The sequence below is a fragment of the Lepisosteus platostomus genome, chromosome 4, assembly GCF_059453375.1.
Source record: "Lepisosteus platostomus isolate fLepPlt1 chromosome 4, fLepPlt1.hap1, whole genome shotgun sequence".
Classification (NCBI taxonomy): domain Eukaryota; kingdom Metazoa; phylum Chordata; class Actinopteri; order Semionotiformes; family Lepisosteidae; genus Lepisosteus; species Lepisosteus platostomus.
The window spans coordinates 52,708,851-52,732,124 of record NC_142614.1 but is presented as its reverse complement, the minus strand read 5'-3'; the positions used below and the strand labels follow the sequence as shown (position 1 = coordinate 52,732,124).

Below are 23,274 nucleotides of genomic sequence, written 5' to 3'. Positions count from 1 at the left end.
TAGAAGTTATGATACTTACGATATCAAAATAAAAATAAAAGCTTTCAAGACATTAATTGAAAAAAGCATGGTTTATTTGAATAAAGCATGAATTGAAAAGTGTTTACAAAGAACAAAATAAATGGCTGATTTCAAGAATCAGAGATTGTGGGTTTAAGTTCTGAAAGGCTTTTTCAATGGTTTTCCCACTTTTATGCAGTACAAAATTACCAGATGCAATTTACTCCATTTCTTCTTTAGTGCCGAAGTTTTAGGTAATGCTGTTTACTCTATATTCAGAATTACATTAGAAAATTCAAAATAGCATTACCCCCTCCCCCCCCATGACTAAAGAATAGGCGTTGTAATGTAATTGTAGTTGAGAAAGAGATCAGATCAGTCTACTATGAGATTGCACATTTGCTGTTTTCCATTTTGTCTGTTTATATTCTGATGTTTTCACTCGAACTTGATTCCCTGAGCAAGAGGCAGATCCTTGCTGTAGTTGATGGTGCTGTAACAAACAAACAAAACACAGTCTGATTCTGTATAAGAAAAACCAGAAACCTTCATGACAAGCTTCTCTTTAAAACACGTTCACAACACATCCTACATTACTTTTGAATAAATGTTTTCGAGATTCAATTTGTTTGCTATTGAATGTTAAAGTATCATCGATAGTATGTACACGCTGTTGTCTGTTTTTCTAAAATCTCTCGTAATCGGATTGTATAAAATGTTATATTTTACAACATGTTTGGAAGTTGCCCTAATTAACAGAAAGCTTGGGAGTCAATTTGCATTGATAGAGCAGAATGAAATATTTTTCTTTTAGAAGTCAATATACAATAACATTTTTACAAAAATTGTGATTATACAAGTTGTTAGGTATTAGGCCCAAGTAATAATATAACATGTAGCACATGTAATATTGAAACATGTATTTTATCTTGTCACTTATTACATACCACAGAAAGAAAACATATTGAATAGGCAGAGATATGATTTAATTCACACTCTCATAGTGGGGACTTCTGTTGGTAGTGGTTCTGATTATGAAATTGAAGAATCTTTTCATCAAGTCCTTAAATTAACACATTAAACTAGGTCTGTGTCCATTTAAAGCAATACCTGCCATGTCAGCATCAAAGAAAAAACACTGTTGACTTCAAATCCTGCAAGTGGGGCTCTCCACATCCCATAATAATAATGATAATAATAATAAACTATTTTATATAGTGCCTTTTAAGGTGGCTTCTCAAAACACTTTACAGAATGACAACAACAATAAATAAAAAGAATACACAAGATAAAACACGTTTAAGATTTGCTTTTGGAATAATGAGCATATAATAATTTTTCAGAGAATCATTCTAACCTTTCAGACCTACAGTTTCCAAATCCTATACTGATACCAAAACTGTATTTTTATTTCTCAAAACTGCCGTGTCCACTGTTTTTCATCTGTCAAGAGAAGTAACCTGCGCTCACCATGTGGATCGCCTCATGTACTGCTTCCAGGAATCACTTCCCGACTCTCGCCCACCTCCCGTGTGCTTTTCCCCACCTACAAACACAACCACGAGAGGTACGTCGTTACACCACCTGAATGGCCGAATGGATTTTACAATTGCTTTAAAACTATTTCGATACATCGTATGGTATAAAGCAGGTTGGCAAATGACATGACTGTTTCTATATGCTGGTTTCAGAGGCCCTTCAAACTGAACCAAAAAAAAACCCCAAAGATAATCATTCTGTAGTGTTCTTAATAATAATGGACTCTCTTTCTAGTGTTTTGTTTCTCTCTTTCAGGTCTAATAGACAATCAGTACATTGACAGAACAACTACTTGTGAACACACTCTGAGACAGTCTGAATAACTTCTATAGCAAATAATTGAATTGAATGAAGTAAATAAAAACCTCAGTTTATATATATATATATTCAATTAAGTGTTTGAGAGTCTCATGTCATCAATTTTCTTTATTTCAATTAAAGAAATTTGAACAATTTTCAGGTCAAACAAGCAGCTGGGCACTGAGATGTGACAGGCCCCTGGAACTTAAACTGTATGGTATAGCTCATGACAGCTACAGTGTCTAAGCAAAACTTAGCTCAACAAAACTGGGCAGGAGGAAGGGTAGCCTTCATCAGAGGACTAAAGCAGTAAGACACCAGCTCACCGAAAGCTCCTCCAATTTCGGCCCCACTGGTTGGAATGTTCACATTTACAATACCACAGTCTGAGCCTTTGGGTCTGGAAAAAACAGTATAAATACAATTTTAATTATAAATTATAATTAAAAATATTAAATCCATTGATTAATCCATATTTCCAATGGATTTCATAGAGCATTAATGCATGTGCTACACTTGCCTTCACTCCAGGTTTCTATGTTTAATATTTCAGTCATCATCATTTAATTGTAAATCTTTAACCATGATAAATGTTATGTAATTCATTCACTACTTTAAGCCTGTCAACTGATAGTCAAGCATGAAAAAACACAGAAAACAATGTTTTAACTAAAAAGTAACTGTTAACGTTTCATACCTATAACACAAATTGAAAATGTTATATGAAAAAAGGCCTTATGGATTTTGGTTTTTTGTTACATTCTGATGTTTTTATCATTTGTAGCACATTTTAAGGGCCAAACCAACACATACAGTATGGTACCCAAGCCAGTTAATCAAAAATGAAAATACTAAGTGACTCGTCTTGGTACTACAACCACACTTAACAGATTTCAGCAGCAGGAGAACCTTACCCCAGCCAGCGGAATACTCTGCCCAGGTCCTTAGTGAAGATGCTGCTGGACAAACCCTGCTTGACCTCATTGTTCCAGGCAAAAGCTTCTTCCTCAGTCTAGAACAGCAGAAACATCCTGACTTGAGCAAAGGGTGAAGAGGATGCACACAAGTATATCGGCACTTGCAGCTACATGCTTACATGTTGTAAGGATATGACCATCAATCCTTTTCTACTTCCTTTTGAACTGTAGGCAATCCAAATGCACTGTAGATTCTGCATATTGTAGTTTCATGTAAAATCACTACACCAATTCTGTATCCAAATCACCTAACATGATCAAGCACAGAAAAATACCCTCCTGGACTAGATACTGCTTAGTATAATTTACTTCCATCTGTTTTTGTACTTTCATATCCCTTTCCATCTTCCCCCTTGAAGTTTACTCTTGACACAAACCCAATCACTGGTCTGAGAGACAACAGGATTCAGTGGCACCTCAGACTTCATCTGTTTTCAGTTTACAAGTGTTGACAGCAACACCTTCAAAAGATCTTCTCCAACACTGGTTTAATACAGTGTTACATTTTTCTGGTTCCTACCTTGAACTTCAGGACATACAGAATAGGAACAAAGGTTTCTGTATGGACAATAGGTGCATCGTGGGCAAGGCCAGTGATTATGGTGGGTTCCACATAGTTCCCAGGACGATCAATCACCTGTAGGGACAAATAATTTATAATCAAATTATTTCCTAATAATTCAATTTTATTAAACGTTATTTTATTGAAACTTTAAAGTACACTTTTGTTTTATTAATGGTATGTAGCATGGCAAACTATGTTCAGTACCTTCCCTCCGCACACTACAGTGCCCCCCTGCTCTTTGGCTTTTTCGATTGCTGCTTTGTACATCTCAACAGCCTGCTTCGTGTGAAGGGGACCATACAGAGTGCTAGCTGTGAACAAAGACAATACACACCGATCAATGATTTGCTGTCTTTCAATATTTGGAAACAGCTGCACTGAAACCACAACTGACAGGGGCTGAGGTTTGCACTCACTTCCATCTCTTTTACATTGCATAAAGGGAAATCAATTCAATTAATTCCCCCTGAAACCTATACAGGTCTTCACAATTAATCCGACTGGTTTTTCTTATTTCACAACTATTACACTTGAAAAGTTCATTTAAATTTGGCCTCATTGTCACCCATGCCTTTATGAGCATATTGGGTTGGCTGAGATAGGATTCACTGCGTTTTCAATCTCTTTCTTTATTTAAATTTTCAGTGTGGTCTCCTGTCGCCTTTGAAAGGTCTGCACATTTTTTGTTTTCCATTTAGTATTATCCCGTCCCAGTTATACAATATGGCTGATTTCTGAACTATCTAATTTACAGGTTTTATTAATTTTGTTTCAGAACTCATCTCAATTTTCCTATAATGAAGTAAATTAACACTTACGATCCCAGGGATCACCAATTCTGACTTGTTTGTAGGCTTTTGCAATTTTTTCCACCACTTCATCATGAATACTTTCGTGAAGCAGCTGAAAGACACAGAAAAAAAATTAGATATTTTTTATTTCACTGACATATAACATGCATCTCTCTTCTGCATTACATTTCCAAACTTTTCAGTAACAACTCGGTAGAACAGTTCTTATATTTATAAAAACTATTCAGAAAGTCAGCACTAAATTCAGTAACAGGTCTCCCTGTAGTCTCCTCTGTTCAAGACTAAAAAGGTTCAGTTCCTTCAGCCTGTAAGTGTAGGACATTCCCTTAAGGCCCAGAATGCATCTTGTCGCTCTTCTCTGGACTAATTTCAGAGCAGCAGCAATATTTTTCTATAATGTGGTGACAAAAGTGTACACAATATTCTAAATAAGGCCTATTTAGTGTATTATAAAATTTTAACATAACATCCCTTGATTTGAAATCAACTACAGATCCAGCCATTCAGAATGAGCGGGGGGTACCGCAGTAGTTTGCATTTCAGCGGCTTCGAACATCCAGGTGGATGCTGCACATTGGTGGTGGTGGAGGGCAGTTCCCATTACCTGTAAAGTGCTTTGAATGGAATATCCAGAAAAGCACTATATAAGTGTAAGCAATTATTATTATTATTTGGGATACCGCAGCTTTTTAAAAATACTCAGTTGTGGGGCTGCACTACTTTGCAAACCACCAGGTGGAGCAGTGAAAGTTTAATGTGGCATTTGGAGCATTTGAGCTGGTTTTGAATCCCGATCAATGCTGAGGGAGAATCTTTTCCAATTATAGAATTTAAGTTGTATACTGTTTATACTTTTATTAATTTTAAACACTGTATTACAGCATACTGAACTAATTAAAAAGTATGATATTTTATAAAAGCAAGATTGCACAGTTGGATATATAAAAAAGAGGTTGTTATTATTATACTGTAGCTTGTGAACGTGATGTGCCTCTTTTAGGTTTAAATCCATATAAAGAAAATCCAAAGGTAATTTTTTGTAGCGGAAAATAAAAACAGTAGTATAACATAATACATGCCTAATGTACACATAGTAGATGGTAGTGGTAGCTAAATATAAAAGTATCAAAGTCTTTAACTTACAGTGGGTTATGGTTTTAATGTGCTTTTTCTAACATTATAAAGTTTATAAACTGTACTTCATAAAAAGTTATAATGTTTAGCTTTCTAAGAATACGTAGTAAGGACTCCACTTGCTGTTATTGTAAAAAACGTTGACAGCAATATTAAAATGGAAACATAACTAAGCAGCTAAAATATCACAAGTGGATGTTTTAATAACATTTTGACAATGTTTTTTTTAACAAAAACTTGTATTGTCCTTATAGTGGTAATGGGCAATGGACTGTAATGTAAGGCGCTGCACCCAGGCAGTTCAAAGCCCAATCAGAGAATTACTTTTAGTTTGTTTCTTACATAGCCGAATACATAGTCCACTATTATAGCTTGCTGTGAATGTGATGTGCCTCTTTCAGGTTTACATCCGATTTGAGAAAATCTATATTTTGTCTTACAGTACAGTCCAAAGACTTACTGGGAGGTTGTTTGTGGCAAAATTGACTCCGGCAGTGTGTATCTGGATGAATAATTATAAGTGATGGTTTCATGATTAAGGATTTCTTCACAGAATTCTTTAAGTTAAACAAAGGAGGGAAGAAGGGTTATTTTTACAATTGCCAGTAACTGCAGAACAGCTTATTAATATGTGAAAACCATACCATGACAGTGAAGACAGACGTGTTACACCTTTACGTGAGCCAGTGACTGCTGTTTACTATGTTGTGACAATGTTGTGTTGCTCTGTGGGGATTATTCTGTACACTGAAGAGTTACAGAGCAGACACGTTGTGTATCGGCTTTTTATTTTTGTAAAAATGTTCCAATTTAAATGTAATACAGAATATATTATTAATATATTTCATATAATTAATGATACTAATAAAGAAAGACCATGGACGAGCCATAAACTGAAGAGTTATAGAGACGACATGTTGAGTCTTGTCTTTTCAGCTTGGAATTAACTTTCAGAGCGATCCTTTTGGCTATACTTTTTACATAGCCAGATGTACAGAGAAAGTTTAATATTAAAGTTTGTTGCGTTGTGCCTTTTTCAGGCTTAAATTTACATTAAGAAAATCTAGATTTTGTCTTAATACAAATTTCAGCAAAGAGAAGTTTAGCTTTAAATTTTGATTAAGAAAAATATTTCACACATACTGTACTGTAGTGGCTTTGAAACCATACAATATCATACTGTATATACAGTATATGATATACTGCCATTCACTGCAGTATGCGCAAATATTTTGGCATATCTGTGGATCTGACTTCATGGGATTCGAGTGTGTGGAACAGCGGGAGGTGAGACCCGGGGGCGGGGTGTTGTTTTGATTAGTTTGCACAAGAGAATACAAACGTTAGTACTGTAATACCTGTAATACAAAGGAGCACTACAAACTAAAACAACCCCAAGTGCAGCACGCATGAACCAAGGAAAAAATATTGGCTCCACAAAACAAATCAAAGATCCTGAACAAGCCCCCAAATATACTACATCCCGTTAGGGCAAGGTGGAAGTGGAAAGTCGATTTTTTAAAGAAAATCAAAAATAAGAAACAATGACATCTCCCTGCCTAGCTTACACATTGCATGACTTTAAAAGCTATAAAAAATGTTTGTAGATAATTTATACACACAACTTAATATGCACGAAAAGCAGGTGATTTTTCTTCCACGTGATCAGCTTAAAATCTTTGTGAACCCTGTAAGTTAAGATAATTTTGCCAAACCAACACAAAACATATACACAAAAAAAATCAAAATTTTCTCTTAAAACCAGGAATTACTTGGCTAAAGCTCCATTGTGTATTAAGCAGATTTAAACTGGCACTGTAGAGAGATTAAATAAAGCAACTGTTTCAATAATAACTAATGCACCAGGAGTGCCATCTGTCGATCATATTTGGCCAGTGAAAGACGTACCGCGGTCGCCTGTAGCTCAAAACTCACAGTACGGGGCTTTACCGCGCATTTTGAATGGCTACATCTGTATGTATCCTATCATTTTATTTGCTTTATCAATTCACCACATTGTCTCGGAAAATGTAATTGTGTTTACAAAAAAACTACTATGTGTCTTTTTTTAAAACAGCCTCTTCTTGTTCAGCATTTCTCATTTCTGTTTAGAGTTTATGTTTTGCAATTTCCATTAACTACACCACCCCATTTTGAACATTCACCCCTTATATGTACTCTCGGTTCTCCAATTCCCAATTCAATCACACACATTTCCCTGAATCCCTATCACTTGTAATTTGAGGTTTAATCTTTTGCGAGACATTTTATCCAAGGTTTTCTGGAAATCTCAACACACCATATTCTGTGTGTATACATTACTGTTGTTTATTTTACAAAGAACGTTCAGAAGATCGTCTGGTAACCTCACTTATTGAGGTTAATAGGATATGGAATACTATTTTCAAATAGATTATGATATTTTCCACAACCCCTCATGTTCCAAAAGATAGACTTATTGGTCTATAAGTACTTGGGACAGTTTTGAAACTCATCTTGTGGATGGGCACTACATTAGTCTTTCAGTATTACCTCTGTCATAAGCAACTGTTGCATGTTTTGTGTAAACAGCTATTGCATAACAGCTCTCATTTCCTTGAGTACAATTGGTTAGAGACCACTTGGCCCTCAGAATATCTGAATCCTCAGTGCTTGTTGTACCCAAAACACTTTTGCCTCTTCCAATGCTAATTATGTTTAATAAAGATCTTTGTTCTTCTGCTGCCAGAGGCATACTGTTCACTTCTTCCTTACTGAACATCTGTGAAAATACTTGTTACGTTACCTAGAAGTTTCCCATAGGTGTACCACATACATTTAACATCACCATAAACTTCATTATCTTGCAGTACTGAAATATCTTATTGTTTATTTCAGCTTACATTGCAATATGGGAGTGGCATTCGTAAGCCTTTGGACTCATATCTGGCCGATTGTGGGTTAAAGTCCTTGCTGCAGGCAGTGCTCTTGTTCCCTTGAGTGAGTTACTTGTCCAAGTTCTACCACTTCACCCAGCTGTTTATGTGGAGGCCAGCATTGCTGGTGATAATTCTTACGATAGATCAATGCTCCATCCAGGAGAGGAGTCACGTGAGCTTTAGTTCACTTAAGGCTACAGAAACCAGGATAAGCTCTGATCAGAAGCCATGATGTGCCACTGTGGCTCTTTTTTTTACTTTTGAATATTGCTTTCCATCTTTCTATTGGTCTTTCTTTCTTTTTTTATAGCCTGTACTTGTAAATCGTTGGATTCATATTCTTTATGTATAATATTGTTTTTCTAATCATTTTATGAAGTGCAAACTTTTTCCTTATAGATAGATAATACTTTATTAATCCCATAGGGAAATTGATGAAATTTTTTATATAAATTATTTCTTGAAGTGTTGGGGATACAGTTTGCTTTATTTATTCTGTGGATAAACCAAGTTCTGCTTGAGCAGAATCTTCTTAATTTGTTGCCACACACTCTCCACTGATTCCATATTGATCCTATCCCATTCTACTTCCCTTAAGCTCTGTTTCATTTCTTCAAATTCCGCTTTCCTGAAATTGTAAACTATTGATTTTTTACTTAATCTTAAAAGATACTTTAAAGTATAACATATCAACATTGCAGTTCCCCTATGGTTCTCTAATCTGTTTGTGCTTCCATTGTTTGAAAAGACAAGGTCAATACAACCATTGCCTCTGGTTGGTGTTCTGACAGTTATGGGTAAGGTAACAATCATTAATCATGTCTACCAGTTTGGTTTCTCTTGCTGACATTCCTATTTCCCAGTCTATGTGAGAAAAGGTGAAGGCTCCCATGACTTCTTTATTTGCACATAAATTCTTAATTTCATTATGCAGTGTTGAATCAGACGTTTTTGATAGGTCTGACCCAGATTGGGAGAGCCCTGATTCCTCTAGATTTTGTCCCTGAACCTGAATATACCTTTAGATATATAGTGCTGCACCTCTCCCTCAGCCTCCAAATCAAGGTTTGCCAAAACATCCATTTAGATGTGTAAAATGCAGTCAGAAAGCTCTGTTAAAATGAAGTGTATTATTGCAATATTCCAGTCATCCCATTTAACATGATCAGCTCAGAGCCCTCAGGCAACTGTAATTGGGTTTATGGTTCTTCAACAATCACCAATTGCATTAACAGCTGGAAGTGATGCTGAGCAAAAGCAATCCATCAGGGGGTCCCTCCACATATGATGATCCCTTTGTTGGATTACTATATGAACTAGGTTAATAACATATGTTCGGTCTGCTGGTGGCACAGCTAGAGTCTAGTGGTGGATGGATTTAAGATGCCCTCAAGATGTCAATACTGCACTTTCTAACCAGGAACATTAGAGCATTAGAAAAGCTGCAATTAAGAGGGGGCTATTTGGGCCATCATGCTCATTTTGTCCTATTCTATATAATTCCATATTCAATACTGGCTATACAGGGAACAACCCTACTGAGTAAAATAAATCCCCCTGAAACCCTCTTCTTCATAAAATGATAGTTAAGACTAGCCAATCAGACCAAACCTGGATGTCTTTAATAGGTGGAAAGAAACTAGAGCACTTTGTGGAAACCCACAAGAGGAGAATGAACAATATAAAACCTCTACAAAGACAACTGCCCTAAGCTGAAATTGAACTCAGCACCCTGATGCTGTAAGGGATTATCTTACTTTTTATCACTTCATATTCAGGAGCAGACAAATAGTGCAAATGGGGGAAATGGCCTCTTACATTATCTACAGTTTTATCAAAGCCCATAACAATATACTCTTGAATACAGGTTTAGAGCTATTATTTTAAGTCTGTGATATGTGTGCTCCTGAGAGTGATGCCATTTACTGTACCAACCCACTGCACATCACACACAGGCCTTACCAGTCTCCTTGTTGTTGTGCAGCGCTGGCCTGCTGTTCCCACAGCAGCAAACACAGCAGAAGGCACCACGAGATTCAGGTCAGCATCTTCAAAAACTGAAAATCATTATGAAATACATTACAAACATTAAGAAATGAAAGAACTTGGTATCTAGCATCTGACAATAAAAAATAGAACCAACATCTGAGAAGAACACCATTTAAGTGACAATAATGGCATATTTGATTTTTTTGCTACAGATTGATTGAAATAAATCTAAGGAAAACAAAGGGGATGTGGAACATAATTGAAGTCTGGGAACATTTTACACAATTTACATCTTAATATGTGTACTTTGTCAATTTTTAAATGCCAATAGTAAAACAAAAGTGAAATATGAAAACTACTATCAAAATTATAACAATCCATAATCTTTTAAAACATAGTATTAATTCTATAATTAATAAGAATCGTTATAACAAATTAAAACCAATTTTGCCTTGAAAACAATCTTCTGCATCTAACAGCAATAATTATTTAAAATTCAAGGCATTATAATTTTAAAATATGAATAGCACAACAACATAATATCAAACTAGTTTAGTCTATCATGGAAAAACTGAATTATGACATGGATATATATATAAAAAAAGCAGCTCACCCACAATGGCATTGTTCCCGCCAAGCTCAAGCAACTGGCGCCCTACAAATCATTCAAAATTAATGGAACGAACATTATAAAAATCTGCAGTTGAGGTTTGTAGCCTATTCATTTCTTCAATTCTACAAAAAAATTAAGGAATAAAAGTTGGCTGTGGGGAGCTTCATCTCAGTGTGAACTAAAAAGAAGCAAGCAGAGTTAATTCAATGCTGAAACTAAAAAGAATGAAAAAACAACATTCTTTCTTTCTAACTTTCAGCACAGAACGAACTTCTGCTTGCTCCTTGAGATAAAAAGAGCTCTACATGAAGAGTGGGACTGCCCATACAGCTTTGAGGAAAATGCTTGACAACATTATTAAGACTTATTTTTCTCTTTAACCTACAGGGGAGAGGGACAGTATTCTAAACCCCATTTGTGCTGGATGTACACTTGCTTATAATAATAATAATAATAATAATAATAATAATAATAATAATAATAATTGCTTACACATATATAGCGCTTTTCTGAACACTCCACTTAAAGCCCTTTACAGGTAATGGGGACTCTCCTCCACCACCATCAATGTGCAGCCCCACCTGGATGATGCGACGGCAGCCATAGTGCGCCAGAACGCTCACTACACATCAGCTATCAGTGGGGAGGGCCATGATCAGTAAGGACCAATGGGAAATTTAGCCAGGACCAGAAATTATTGCCCGGTATATGACTACATGTTGTATAATTCAGTGGGTATTTCTCTAAAACAGTCATGGAAAATGAAAGTGTACATAACTCAAGAAAAACAAGAGATGTTTATAAAATCTATTGTATAAAATTATAGGAAGTTAGACATTTAAACTATGTTTAAGACCTTGCCCAGGCTATACAGTACATTATGTTCTCGACATTTGCGAGGGATCAGTGCAGAGAAACTGGTGTATAACCACATCCAATCCTATACCTTTGCATAACATACCACCATATATCCCTTAAATAATAATTTATCACATTATTAAAATAATACACGATTGATGCACTAATGCATTTGCTTTAAGTTAATTAAACTAACATTGATCAACTTAAACAACAGTAATCACAAACTTTTAGTAATCAGCAAAAATAAACAACATAAATCCCTCCTCTGCTTCTAGTGAATATCTGTACTTTCTCTCCATGCCTCTGTGATGAGCATGCCCGTTGTAATAAAATGAGCAAAAAGAATGTCAGTGAGCATAGAAACTTGTCTCCAGCCTGTCATTCTTCATGCCACTGACACAGAACCAGAAGCATTTATTACAACACAAAAACAAGACCAAGCTGAGCTGTGGATGCTGGGTAGTGGGTACTTTGGGATGGGGCAGGGAGAGGTTCACTCACTCACTAGATTTTTCTCCCCATCCTAGTCTGTTGTGCGGCTAATTTGAAAATTTCACTTAATAACCTTCGGCTCAGTTTCATCGTGCTATGCTTCCAATAAAAGACCCAGTCAGCCACTCTGAATTGCAATTAAGTTAATTTGAGAATATTACATTTACAATTACAAAGTAATTTTTATACAGTACCAACTGTCAGTCAGAACTCACCAAATCTCTCCTGCACCATTAAAGACACTTGCTTCCCTACATGAGTGCTGCCAGTGAAGGACACCAGGTCAATCCGCTCATCCTTAGAAATGGCCGTTCTACAGAGAGGAAACAGCAGGAGTTACTTCACAAAAGTGTGAACAAGCTCCCCTCTGTTCTTCCTTTAAATACAAAGGACTATCGTTTCTTTTACAATCTTCCATCACGGGTACAGTACTGAAATCCTCTGGAATTTAACACATCCACTACATGATAAAGAGAAGAGATAGAACACCTGTTACCATAGATTTGCTACACAAGCTTTAAGCTCTTAACATTCATCTGGTTTCACACAGGGATTTATCTCTCAGTAAATAAAAGGCAGGTTAACAGCTGTTATAACGCACAACAGGATCCCTAATACCAAATAATAAATCCAAACAGAATACTGAGTCTACAAAGTACATGACAAAGCTCACCCAATATCAGCACCCCCACACACCATGGAGCAAACTGCACCAGGCAGGTTGTTTTGTTCCAGCACCTCTGCAATGATTCTGAAGAACAAAACAAAACAGTTGTTTCATTCCAGATTCAAGACAGCCAACATGGAAAAAAGTTTACTCTTTGTAAAAACAGTAACTAGATGCTTAATGAGCACACAGGTACACAGACTGCACATAATATCAACAAATGTGAGGATTGCATCAATTATTAGTAAGAAAATAGTACTAATAAGAGCAAGTCAAGTCCTCCAGTTGTAAAATGTCAACTTTTCTCAGTATCTGTAAACATTATAGAATTGAACAGTTTGGAAACACAGGTGAAATCAGCTGATCTAAACGTAGAATTAACAAGTCTCAATCAGACTTTGCACTGTTTAAATTGACACAATCGTCTAAAATGGGCTTAAAGGGAAGATGAACAAGTAATAGAACAAGTTTATTCCATGCTGAAAAAAGAAGAAAGAAAACACAACATTTCGGCCGTGGAGCTTTCTTCAGGTGTGTTAAACTTCTTCACCTGCTTAAAGGGCAGATGTTAAGGACTCTGAGACGCCACTTCCTGATTTTCATAAAATCCCAATTAGATTCTGCTACACATCAGAACTGAATATGTGTATAAAGTCAAGAATGCACTCCCAACTATAACATACAGATATAATTTTTATACTGTATATGGCCATCATTTCTTCACTTATACAGTTTGTTCAATTACAATGCAGCGTACTGCATAGCGAGTCTAAAGAATGCTGAATTCTATCTGCACATCCAATTAGCCAGTTAAGAAAAAAAAAGTGTTGGTAAAGTATAAAGATAATGTTGTATGGTGGTTGTTGTGCATTCTTTAATAACATTTAAGAATCAGCTAAAAAGCAACCACCAAAATCTAAGCACTATTCACACAGGACTTGCCTTCAGGATCTTGCTAAGCCACTTTGGTGAAGGTAAAGTAAAAGACATTTGGTAAAAATTATGATATTACTAAACCTGTGTTTTGTTTATTTCTGAATTGCTTTCAGTTTACCAGCTAAATATTCTTGTGAAATGTGCAACATACATTTTAAGCATTGTCAGTGTTATATACAGGTAGTTCTCAATTTACCAGGGATATGTGGTTGTGTTGAAAATGTTGCTGAAATTAAAAAAATAATAACTTCTCATAAGAATAAATGTAAATAGGTCTGAACTCTCATAAATAAAGCAATTACATAGTACAAGTTTAAACAAAATGTCTGTTAATATTTAGCAATTTTATGTAAAATGTGAAAGGAAAATTGTTGTTCATGGTAGGTGATGAACACTGGAAAATATATAGTCATGTGCCCTTAGACATCTGAACAACTAATCTTTGGTCCTTTTGCAGTCAATGAGCTTATTGAATGCTTTTTTAAACTCTCGTAAGTATCATTATAATATTCTTTGTTATTTAGGGATCTGCTAAGCATATAAGCCAACTTTTCAAACTTTTGGGGTTTGCAAGTCTTAAAATGTATTCACTTTAAAAAACTCTGTCCCTCCTCACACCTTAACAAAAAAACACATCTTACTGTTCATGAAGGCTTCACAGTAAGAACATGTTCCTTTTGCATTGTGTTCCTGCTAAAGAAGTTATTTCTTTATATTCAGAAATTGAATCTCCAAGAATCTTTGGCACTGAATTGTATTTTGTGTTTCTCGGCAAATCTTGACATGTTTTGCATGTCATTACACATATTATTCATGGTGACAGACTACTGGAGGAAACCTACATGAACACTAAAGAACTAAAGTGAGAGCTAATTCTCACTAAACTAAGAAATAGTACATATATATATTGAGACGCTTTAAACAAAAAATTCAAAAAATTAAGAATGTAAATCAAAAACTACTTATACAGTAATGTACATGAGGTATATGTAATTTATTTTAGAAGCCAGAAAGCCATTCTCTGGTATCGCAGAAAATGACAACATACTATGATACCATGCTAACAGCATATCATATTTACATATACCCAGGACATAATACTCTGACAGAAGACAAGTTTCAAAAGTTGGTTACAAATAAACAAAATATTAAACTTACTTTGTGACAGCTACACTAGTAAGGGGAGTAGTGGGTGCACCTTTCCTGATGGGGAAAAAAAGGTTATTTTAATAAAATGCATCAATTATTAGTAAGAAAATAGTACTAATAAGAGTAAGTCAAGTCCTCCAGTTGTCAAATGTCAAATTGTCTCAGTATCTGTAAACATTATAGAACTGAACAGTCTGGAAACACAGGTGAATTCAGATGATTTAATCTTGCAATTAACAAGTCTCAATCAGACTTTTCACTGTTTAAATTGACACAAACATCTAAAATGGGCTTAAAGGGCAGATGTTAGGGACTCTGAGACACCACTACCTGACAGCAAAACTATGAAAATGAGAATAATTTATTCAACTTAGAGGAAATTAATTTTGTATCTAGTTGGGATTCTCAAAAAAAATTTACAAAAAAGTAACTCACATTAAAACTTAATGTTTTAATTTTCAGTGCATGTGAAAACAAGGAATATATTTATTAAATTAATTCTAGAATTAACAGTAGATATCACAGATGCTGCAAAGCTGTTATACCATTTCCTCATTACTTTAACACTGACTATATATGTGGTTTGATCCATGTAATATTATGCAGTCTGTACACACAACATATTCTGCTCTGTGATTCTGTAGAAAAAAAAACATTATACAAATGTCTACTGTAATGTATCTATATTTCTTTGCCAAAACAGGAACAAAAAACCTGTTTTTCATTTTTATTTTTTGCATTTGGTGTCACCAATTGAGTATGTAAGCTTCCCAGGTGTTAATCAGAGCAGCTTACTGTTAACACCTTTGTGCCACGAGAAAGTCGAAGACAACATACTGTATGTGCCTCCTCCTCAACTGCGAACACTTAGTCATTTACAAGTTCACAACTTGATGCCAGTTCTGCTTGGCAAACCAAAGGAATCTGGCAAATTGTGAGCGGAATTTGAGGATTCAATGCTGGTGATGGGGGCCAATATGGGTCACTCAGGGCTCTCTCATCTTCTAGGAAAACAGCCCAGAGTTGAAGTGTCAGTGAGAGACATGCCACTCCTGCAACTGGCACTGACCTCCTACTGTAATTGTTATGTGCTTACAGTCTGCCCTCCTTCATTCTCCACGTGTGGGACATAGCTGAGGGTCAAGGCAGCAGTGGCGATTTCAAATTGAGTGGGAATTCATACAAATATTAGTACATATTTTTTAAAACTGTTCTTAAACCGTACATAGAGATTCCCACCTTTAAAAAAAACTACATTTTGTGTGGTGATATATTATGTTTCAGCTTGATCTTACCATAGACAGACATTTCCACATGTAAGTGCTATAGCATTGTTCCAGCCGTATACAGCCACTGGAAAGTTAAATGCAGTGATGATTCCAACAAGACCAACTGGATTCCACTGCTCAATAAGAGCATGACCTGGTCCTAAGGAATTAAAAAGTCAGAAACAGGTGATTTCCAAAAATTAAAATTTCTGAAAGCAGAGAAGCAGTTAAATCACCAATATACACACAATATACACACTTATATCCAGAACATTATAATTTTGCATTTAAAAAGTTGGGTTTTTCCACTTCCAACAGAAAATATGAAAAACAAATGTCACTGAAATTCAATTTCTGTTATTTACCATAATCCTATAACAATCAATCACAAACCTCAAATTTAAAGGCTCATCTGAGAAAAAAACTGAAACTCTCTTTTGTGAACAATTTAAAGGTAATTGCAGGACAACTGTAAGACCTCAATTTGCTGGAAACAAATGCTGGTGCATTTAGAATCAAGTGGAGGTTCTGTCAACATTAGAAATAAGGACTCAAATCTAAAGAGGGCGGGTGTGGAGGAACAGATAAGAACATAGTCATGTTTTAGAAGTAAAAAAATCTGAAAAGCATTTGATAAGGCCAATCTAAATAATTAACCTGTGTACTGTTAAAACCACAAGACCCACTCTAGATTGATTTGACTTCGATCATTATCAGGTTATTAGCAAACCTTCACTTACTGTAATTCTCTGTACAGATTGTTATTCTTAAATGATTCATCCGAAATCAAGCACTAGATATCTTTCTACTTTTGTGAGTACTCCTGACATGTAATTAAACACTGATACATAGTTTATGAAAAATGAGTACTTGCATAAATACCCAGACTTTCAATGTGCTTTTCTCTCTTCAAATAGAGCCTTTCCAAAACTGTGCTTAAGTGATTATAAAATTAGATTTGGTAATGACACCAGTATTTGTAGATGCATGAAAATACACATGCAGGCAAATCCTGACTTACTTTCTGAAGGTAGAACAGGCCCGCCAATCATTCTGGAGAGACCAACAGCATAGTCACAGATATCTACATACTCCTGAACCTCTCCAACACCTTCTACATAAATTTTTCCCATTTCCAAGGATACCTGCACAAAAAAGGCAGAAGCATAAGATAGACCATCTATTGTGCCGCCTCAAAGCACAAATCAGAAATGCTGATTATATTAATAATTAATTATATTGTATTGTAAACTATAATTAAACAAACTGAAGCCATAAGTGGAATTTTCTATTACAAGACATCAGAATAATTTGAGAAGTGAGAAAAAAAATTGTTCATGTACACAGCTCTTATATGTTGGACCACATAGCATCCATACTATCTAACATCACACACTGAAATGGCTGAAGTATTTGGTCATAGCAACATGTCTGCCCTTCATGTTTTAAAGATAGTGAATCTACAACCTCTGAATTTCCTAACTTCCAGTATTAAAAATCAATCAATTGCTCTAAGATATACTTCAGACTTATGAAGGGTAACAAATGAGCAGAGACCATTCAGACCTCTAGCCCATTTGGTATCTAGGAGCTAACTGATCCAAGGATCACATCCAGATGTTTCTTGAAAAAAGCAACGGTATCAGCTTCTTACATCCACAACCCTTTTGGTAAAAAAGTAGCTCCTGTTCACAGTATTAAAAGCATTATTCCTTCTAAGTGTCCACTTGTGTTCTCTGGTTCATATTTTACTGTTTATTCTGAAAAAGTCTGCAGTGTTGACTTTGTCAGCACCTTGAATTCTTGGCTTTAAAAACTCTTTTTTTATTAATGTTAGACTGCATTAACGTTAAACAGTAATAGAATGTAAACAGACCTTTTCATCCAGAACAATGTGATGTTAAGAGCAAAATATTGCTTTTCCCATCTCTGTATTATTTTTTAAAACACAGCCGTGTTTTGAACACACCAGGACAGGAAAGAACTGTCTTGAGGAAAAGCTAACCCTTATTTTTGAATATATCAGAATAAAGTTAGTAGATGCTTCTCAAAAGTTCTTACCAAGCTACCCAGAATTTTAATCTTCTTCCTTAAAGCATCTCCTATTTGTCTTACAATTTCCCCCCGTTTAGGAGCTGGAATCTATGTAAAAAAGGAAATGACTTTCAGTTATCACATTTAAACAGTATGAATATATGTTTACAAACCTTGTAAAGAACCAACACCAAGACACACAATTTAAAAATAATTTCAAAGAATTTAACTTTCAGCACTACATTTTAGTTTTGTTTAAGTCAGACTAATGTTTTATTGAAGGATCATACTTGACAATAACAATATAGATATTTCCTTTAAAAAAATAATGAAAATGGGGAAAAAAAGGATTGTTAATACATCAGCTAGCATTTAGAATTACTAGTTTGAAAGTGTACTAAATACATGCTGTAGCTCTCTTCTGTTTTTTCTTTTCTTCAAGAGGAGAGAGGTAATCTCATGCTGCTGAATTTCTTGTGGTGATGAATAGATAATAAACAAGCAAAGACCTGTGATGGCAATTTGAAAATTTCACAACTAATTACTTGTATTAATCCACCATACACATCCTATTATTTTGAACGCATCACATGTGTTTGTGGATTCTTTTCTACACTGAGTGTTTCTGACAGTAACACGACAAGTGTGTCTTTCTGGTTTATCCTTAGAATGCTTTACTGACAGTACTTACATCTGCCCACACTTTCCAGGCTTCTTTTGCCTTGTTCACGGTCTCTTCATACTCTGCCATCGTGGCCTTGAAATTAAGCACAAAAAAGAATCCTAAGTACCATCACAATGTTCACAACCAAGTGAGTTTCACTCAAAGTAGCATGCTCAGAATTATTTACCTCCAAACCGCCCTTTATTCTCAAACACAAAAAAACTTTAATAATTGGCACCAAACTATTCACTCAAACTCTGGAAAAGTTCTGTTCCAATTGTTGTTGAATGTACCAGGTACATCTGGGATATGTGAAATATTTTCCAATGCTTGTGTTTTACTTACTTTTTGTATGAATTGTTAAGTAATCCCTTTTTTTAGGCAAACTGGGAAATGGAAAGTTGAGTAACATTCACAAAATATTTTTAAATGAGATAAGCCTCCATATATTAAACCATGACCCTAAAAGATTTTACGTAGAAACAGAAATGTTGAGAGGATGAGAGGAAGATTGCACAATTTTTAAACTGTTGCAATGGAGCTCATCTGTGACAAGACAGTAACAGTTCATTTTTAACTGCGTTCACTAATGATGACAGACCGCAAAACAGAATAAAAAGGACATTTATTACATGAACAGAAATTAATCTAGGAATGAGGTGTAGGCAGAAATTTGCAATTTCAGTTCAATAACATAAATAAATGTCTAAAGCCCTTTAAGGGATTTCTGAGAAAAGTACTTTTCCAAATAGTCACAGAATGTAATAGAGGAAGTAGAATGTGGTGCTATGCCTACATTGCTGTGAAGGAAAGGTACAAGCATTGCTTGGGAAAGTTACTTTAAAAAGTAATCCATTACAGTGACAAATTAAATAAAGAATTACTTTAAAAATTAACAAGACATTTAGGAAAAATAATTGTATCAGTAGCATCTATGAACATTAAGCTCTATAAGGTGTTTTGCCATCTGTGAATCTCCAAAAATACAGTTTCTTTGCTCAAGAGTTTATGTCAAAATGCTTGTATATATATATTTTTTGTTTTCATCCTTTAATAAATAAGAAATGTATTATAACTATATCTATCTGTCAGTTTGGCATTATAGTAAGCAAGGTCATCCAGAGGACAAAGGTTTATGCAATAAGTCTCTACTTCAAATGCTATCAGACTGGTAAGTAATATATATTTGTCCCTAAAGTAAATGGCCTTGGATATATATTTATGCACAGAACACAGCTTTCAACTATGACATCCACCAGGATAAATATAAGCATTAAGAGAATGAGGCTGAAATTACCTGTCGGACTCTTGCAATGGGTTCATTGTTGGCAGGGCAATAAGAAGTGACGACCTAGAAAGACAATATTAATTATATCCTACATCTTTAAAGCATACTATTTTCAGTGCATCTTTAACAAATAGCACATAATAATAATAGCACATAATTAATCACATTAACACCACAAGTAAACCTCTAAACTGGATGTTTATGGCTAACATAAATGGAGATTTCCCTCAGGTGTTCATTAATAATAATAATTGCTTACACTTATATAGCACTTGAGCTCCACTAATGGGGGCTCCCCATCCACCTGGATGACACAACAGCCATAGTGTGCCAGAACGCTCACCGCACACCACACACCAGCTATCAGTGAGGAGGAGAGCAGAGTAATGAAGCCAATTCATAGACGGGGATTATTAGGAGGCCAGGACACCGGGGTTACACCCCTACTCCCTGGGATTTTAATAACCACAGAGAGTCAGGACCTCGGTTTTACATCTCATCTGAAGGACAGCACCCGTTTACAGTATAGTGTCCCCATCAGAGTGATAGGGCTGCTGGCTAATGATATGGCTGACAGGTTTAGGCAACCTGTCAACATGCCTCTGGCTGAGCAAAGTCAAAGTTCTGTTATGCAGCTTTAGCACAGAACAGAGAGAATTGTTATAGCTATTAAACGCACTTAAATCCCCACAGTCATATGGAATTCTACCGATTCTACTTTAGGACACAAGAAATGTTATTCATAGCCCATTAACAAGAAGGGAAAAAAGGGCATCAGAACCAAACCAAGTAAGCCAATAAGTCTTATTTCTTTTATATAAATTCCAAGTGATATAATAATAATAATAATTGCTTACACTTATATAGCGCTTTTCTGGACACTCCACTCAAAGCGCTTTACAGGTAATGGGGACTTCCCTCCACCACCACCAATGTGCAGCATCCACCTGGATGATGCGACGGCAGCCATAGTGCGCCAGAACGCTCACCACACATCAGCTAGAGCAGAGTAATGTAGCCAATTCATAGAAGGGGATTATTAGGAGGCCATGATTGGTAAGGGCCAATGGGAAATTTGGCCAGGACACCAGGGTTACACCCCTACTCTTTTCGAGAAGCGCCCTGGGATTTTTTAATGACCACAGAGAGTCAGGACCTCGGTTTTACGTCTCATCCGAAGGACGGCGCCTGTTTACAGTATAGTGTCCCCATCACTATACTGGGGCATTAGGACCCACATAGACTACAGGGTGAGCGCCCCCTGCTGGCCCCACTAACACCTCTTCCAGCAGCAACCTTAGTTTTTTCCCAGGAGGTCTCCCATCCAGGTACTGACCAGGCTCACACCTGCTTAACTTCAGTGGGGTGTTCTGTTGCAGCTTTAGCACAGAACAGAGAGAATTGTTATAGCTATTAAACGCACTTAAATCCCCACAGTCATATGGAATTGTACCGATTCTACTTTAGGACACAAGAAATGTTATTCATAGCCCATTAACAAGAAGGGAATAAAAAGGGCATCAGAACCAAACCAAGTAAGCCAATAAGTCTTATTTCTTTTATATAAATTCCAAGTGATATGCAAGACAATGCATGTTTTGTGGGATTGATAACTGGTAAATGGATAGGGAGTAGTACAAATAAGAATTAATGAATCCTCCGATTCGGAAGATATAATTAGCAAAGTGCTGCAGATACTGTATTTGTACTAGCACCACTGCTCTTTCTAATTTATATCAATGATCTCGATCTTGGTATAGTTAGCACGCAAATCAAACTCACATATAATAGATAAAGAAGAATAAGCAAATACTGTGGTACATTTAAGGGAAATTTTAAAATAAATTAATAAAACTGGGAAAACACCTGTTAGAATTTTTTTTTATATAAACATTTTCAAAATGTTACACGAAAAAAGAAATAAACATACACCGCACGAGATAGTATTAGCTTGAAGAAACTATTACAAAGGCCTAGGTTTATGTTGACATAATTCTTATCGAAGAAACAACAAAGCAGCAGAACTTTATGATACGTAGCTCAATGCAGGTAATTTTAAGTGGAGGGATGCTATGTTAAAGTTTTACAATGCATTTTTAAGATCTCATTTAGGATATTAATACATTAAACGTTTTTTCTGTATCTTAGCATCGAGTGGATTAAATTTTAAATAAATAACAGTAGAAACGTTTAAGTGAATGGGACAGTCTCGATTTGCAGCCATCTTCATAAGTATTTTTAGCAAATCATTGCTATTGGCTGACCTTGCTACCTAATGCCACTTAAATCGCGTCTTACCTCTCCCTTCCCTCCCCACGCTCCATTGTAAACTCCGTCATTTTCCTCCTTTAGGCCTAGTTCTTTGAGCCAGGAGTATTTCGGCTGGTTGATCAGGAGTGTGGACATGGTTGCCGTTTGTCGGAAACCGCAGAAAAGGACTTTTCTCCTGAGGGCCAAGTGCTTTACAGCAGTTAGAGCAATAAGCTGCATGGCTGTAACAGAGCACCGACGCCAAGTTCAGCGCAGACAGTGCTGTGCAGCCCAGCCCCCCGAAGCGGAGGCGGTGATTGGTGAGATACAGGCTCTACCCATCTGTCGCCAGCAGCACTGGCTTTGCAGCCCTTCTGCGTCCTTTACGTGCATGAGCTTACGCAACACGCAAGTCAGTTCACTCTGAGCACGTAAAATGTTGGGTGACATGTTTCTGTGAAATCACCAGGCTGTGAGCTGAAGTCATGATCATATATTTCTTTTTTTTTTTTGTTCGGATAACACAAAACACATTTACCCCCGCAGCAATAGGATGTCATTATTGCTCGTTACGGTTAGAAGTTAAAGAAATGTGCTAACGTTTTGATACTTGACTCAATAGTGCCCCTAGAAGGCCAGAGCAGCACTGATAAATTCGATTGACGACAGCCATTTCAGCGAGCAGCAGAGTGGCGCAGCGGAAGCGTGCTGGGCCCATAACCCAGAGGTCGATGGATCGAAGCCATCCTCTGCTAGCTTGTCTTTTTTTATGTTTTTTTAATAATTGTAATGTTATTTTTTCCACATCAAAATAGATG

General features: G+C 36.0%; 1 protein-coding gene across 1 annotated transcript; it reads right to left on the bottom strand.

The window, feature by feature from the left end:
- Positions 1 to 56: 56 nt before the first annotated feature.
- Positions 57 to 22,773, bottom strand: aldh7a1 (aldehyde dehydrogenase 7 family, member A1). Its single transcript, XM_088629853.1, has 18 exons — positions 22,505 to 22,773; positions 20,216 to 20,269; positions 18,946 to 19,011; positions 18,282 to 18,362; positions 17,242 to 17,365; positions 16,248 to 16,380; positions 14,962 to 15,006; positions 12,874 to 12,951; positions 12,416 to 12,513; positions 10,848 to 10,889; positions 10,208 to 10,302; positions 4,200 to 4,284; positions 3,586 to 3,692; positions 3,337 to 3,453; positions 2,754 to 2,851; positions 2,166 to 2,239; positions 1,471 to 1,546; positions 57 to 493 (listed from the first exon to the last, which is right to left on the bottom strand). The coding sequence occupies exons 1-18, from the start codon at positions 22,694 to 22,696 to the stop codon at positions 439 to 441; spliced, it is 1,620 nt and encodes a 539-aa protein (XP_088485979.1). The 5' UTR covers positions 22,697 to 22,773; the 3' UTR covers positions 57 to 438.
- Between the last annotated feature and the right edge of the window lie 501 nt (positions 22,774 to 23,274).

Bases quoted from the DNA above. Each gene is read 5' to 3' on its own strand.
- aldh7a1 (XM_088629853.1), bottom strand. From the start codon at position 22,696: ATGCAGCTTATTGCTCTAACTGCTGTAAAGCACTTGGCCCTCAGGAGA. The intron at 10,303-10,847 runs GTGAGCTGCTTT...AATGATTTTCAG, and splicing joins CGGGAACAATGCCATTGTGG to TTTTTGAAGATGCTGACCTG. The intron at 3,693-4,199 runs GTAAGTGTTAAT...CTTTGTTCACAG, and splicing joins AATTGGTGATCCCTGGGATC to CTAGCACTCTGTATGGTCCC.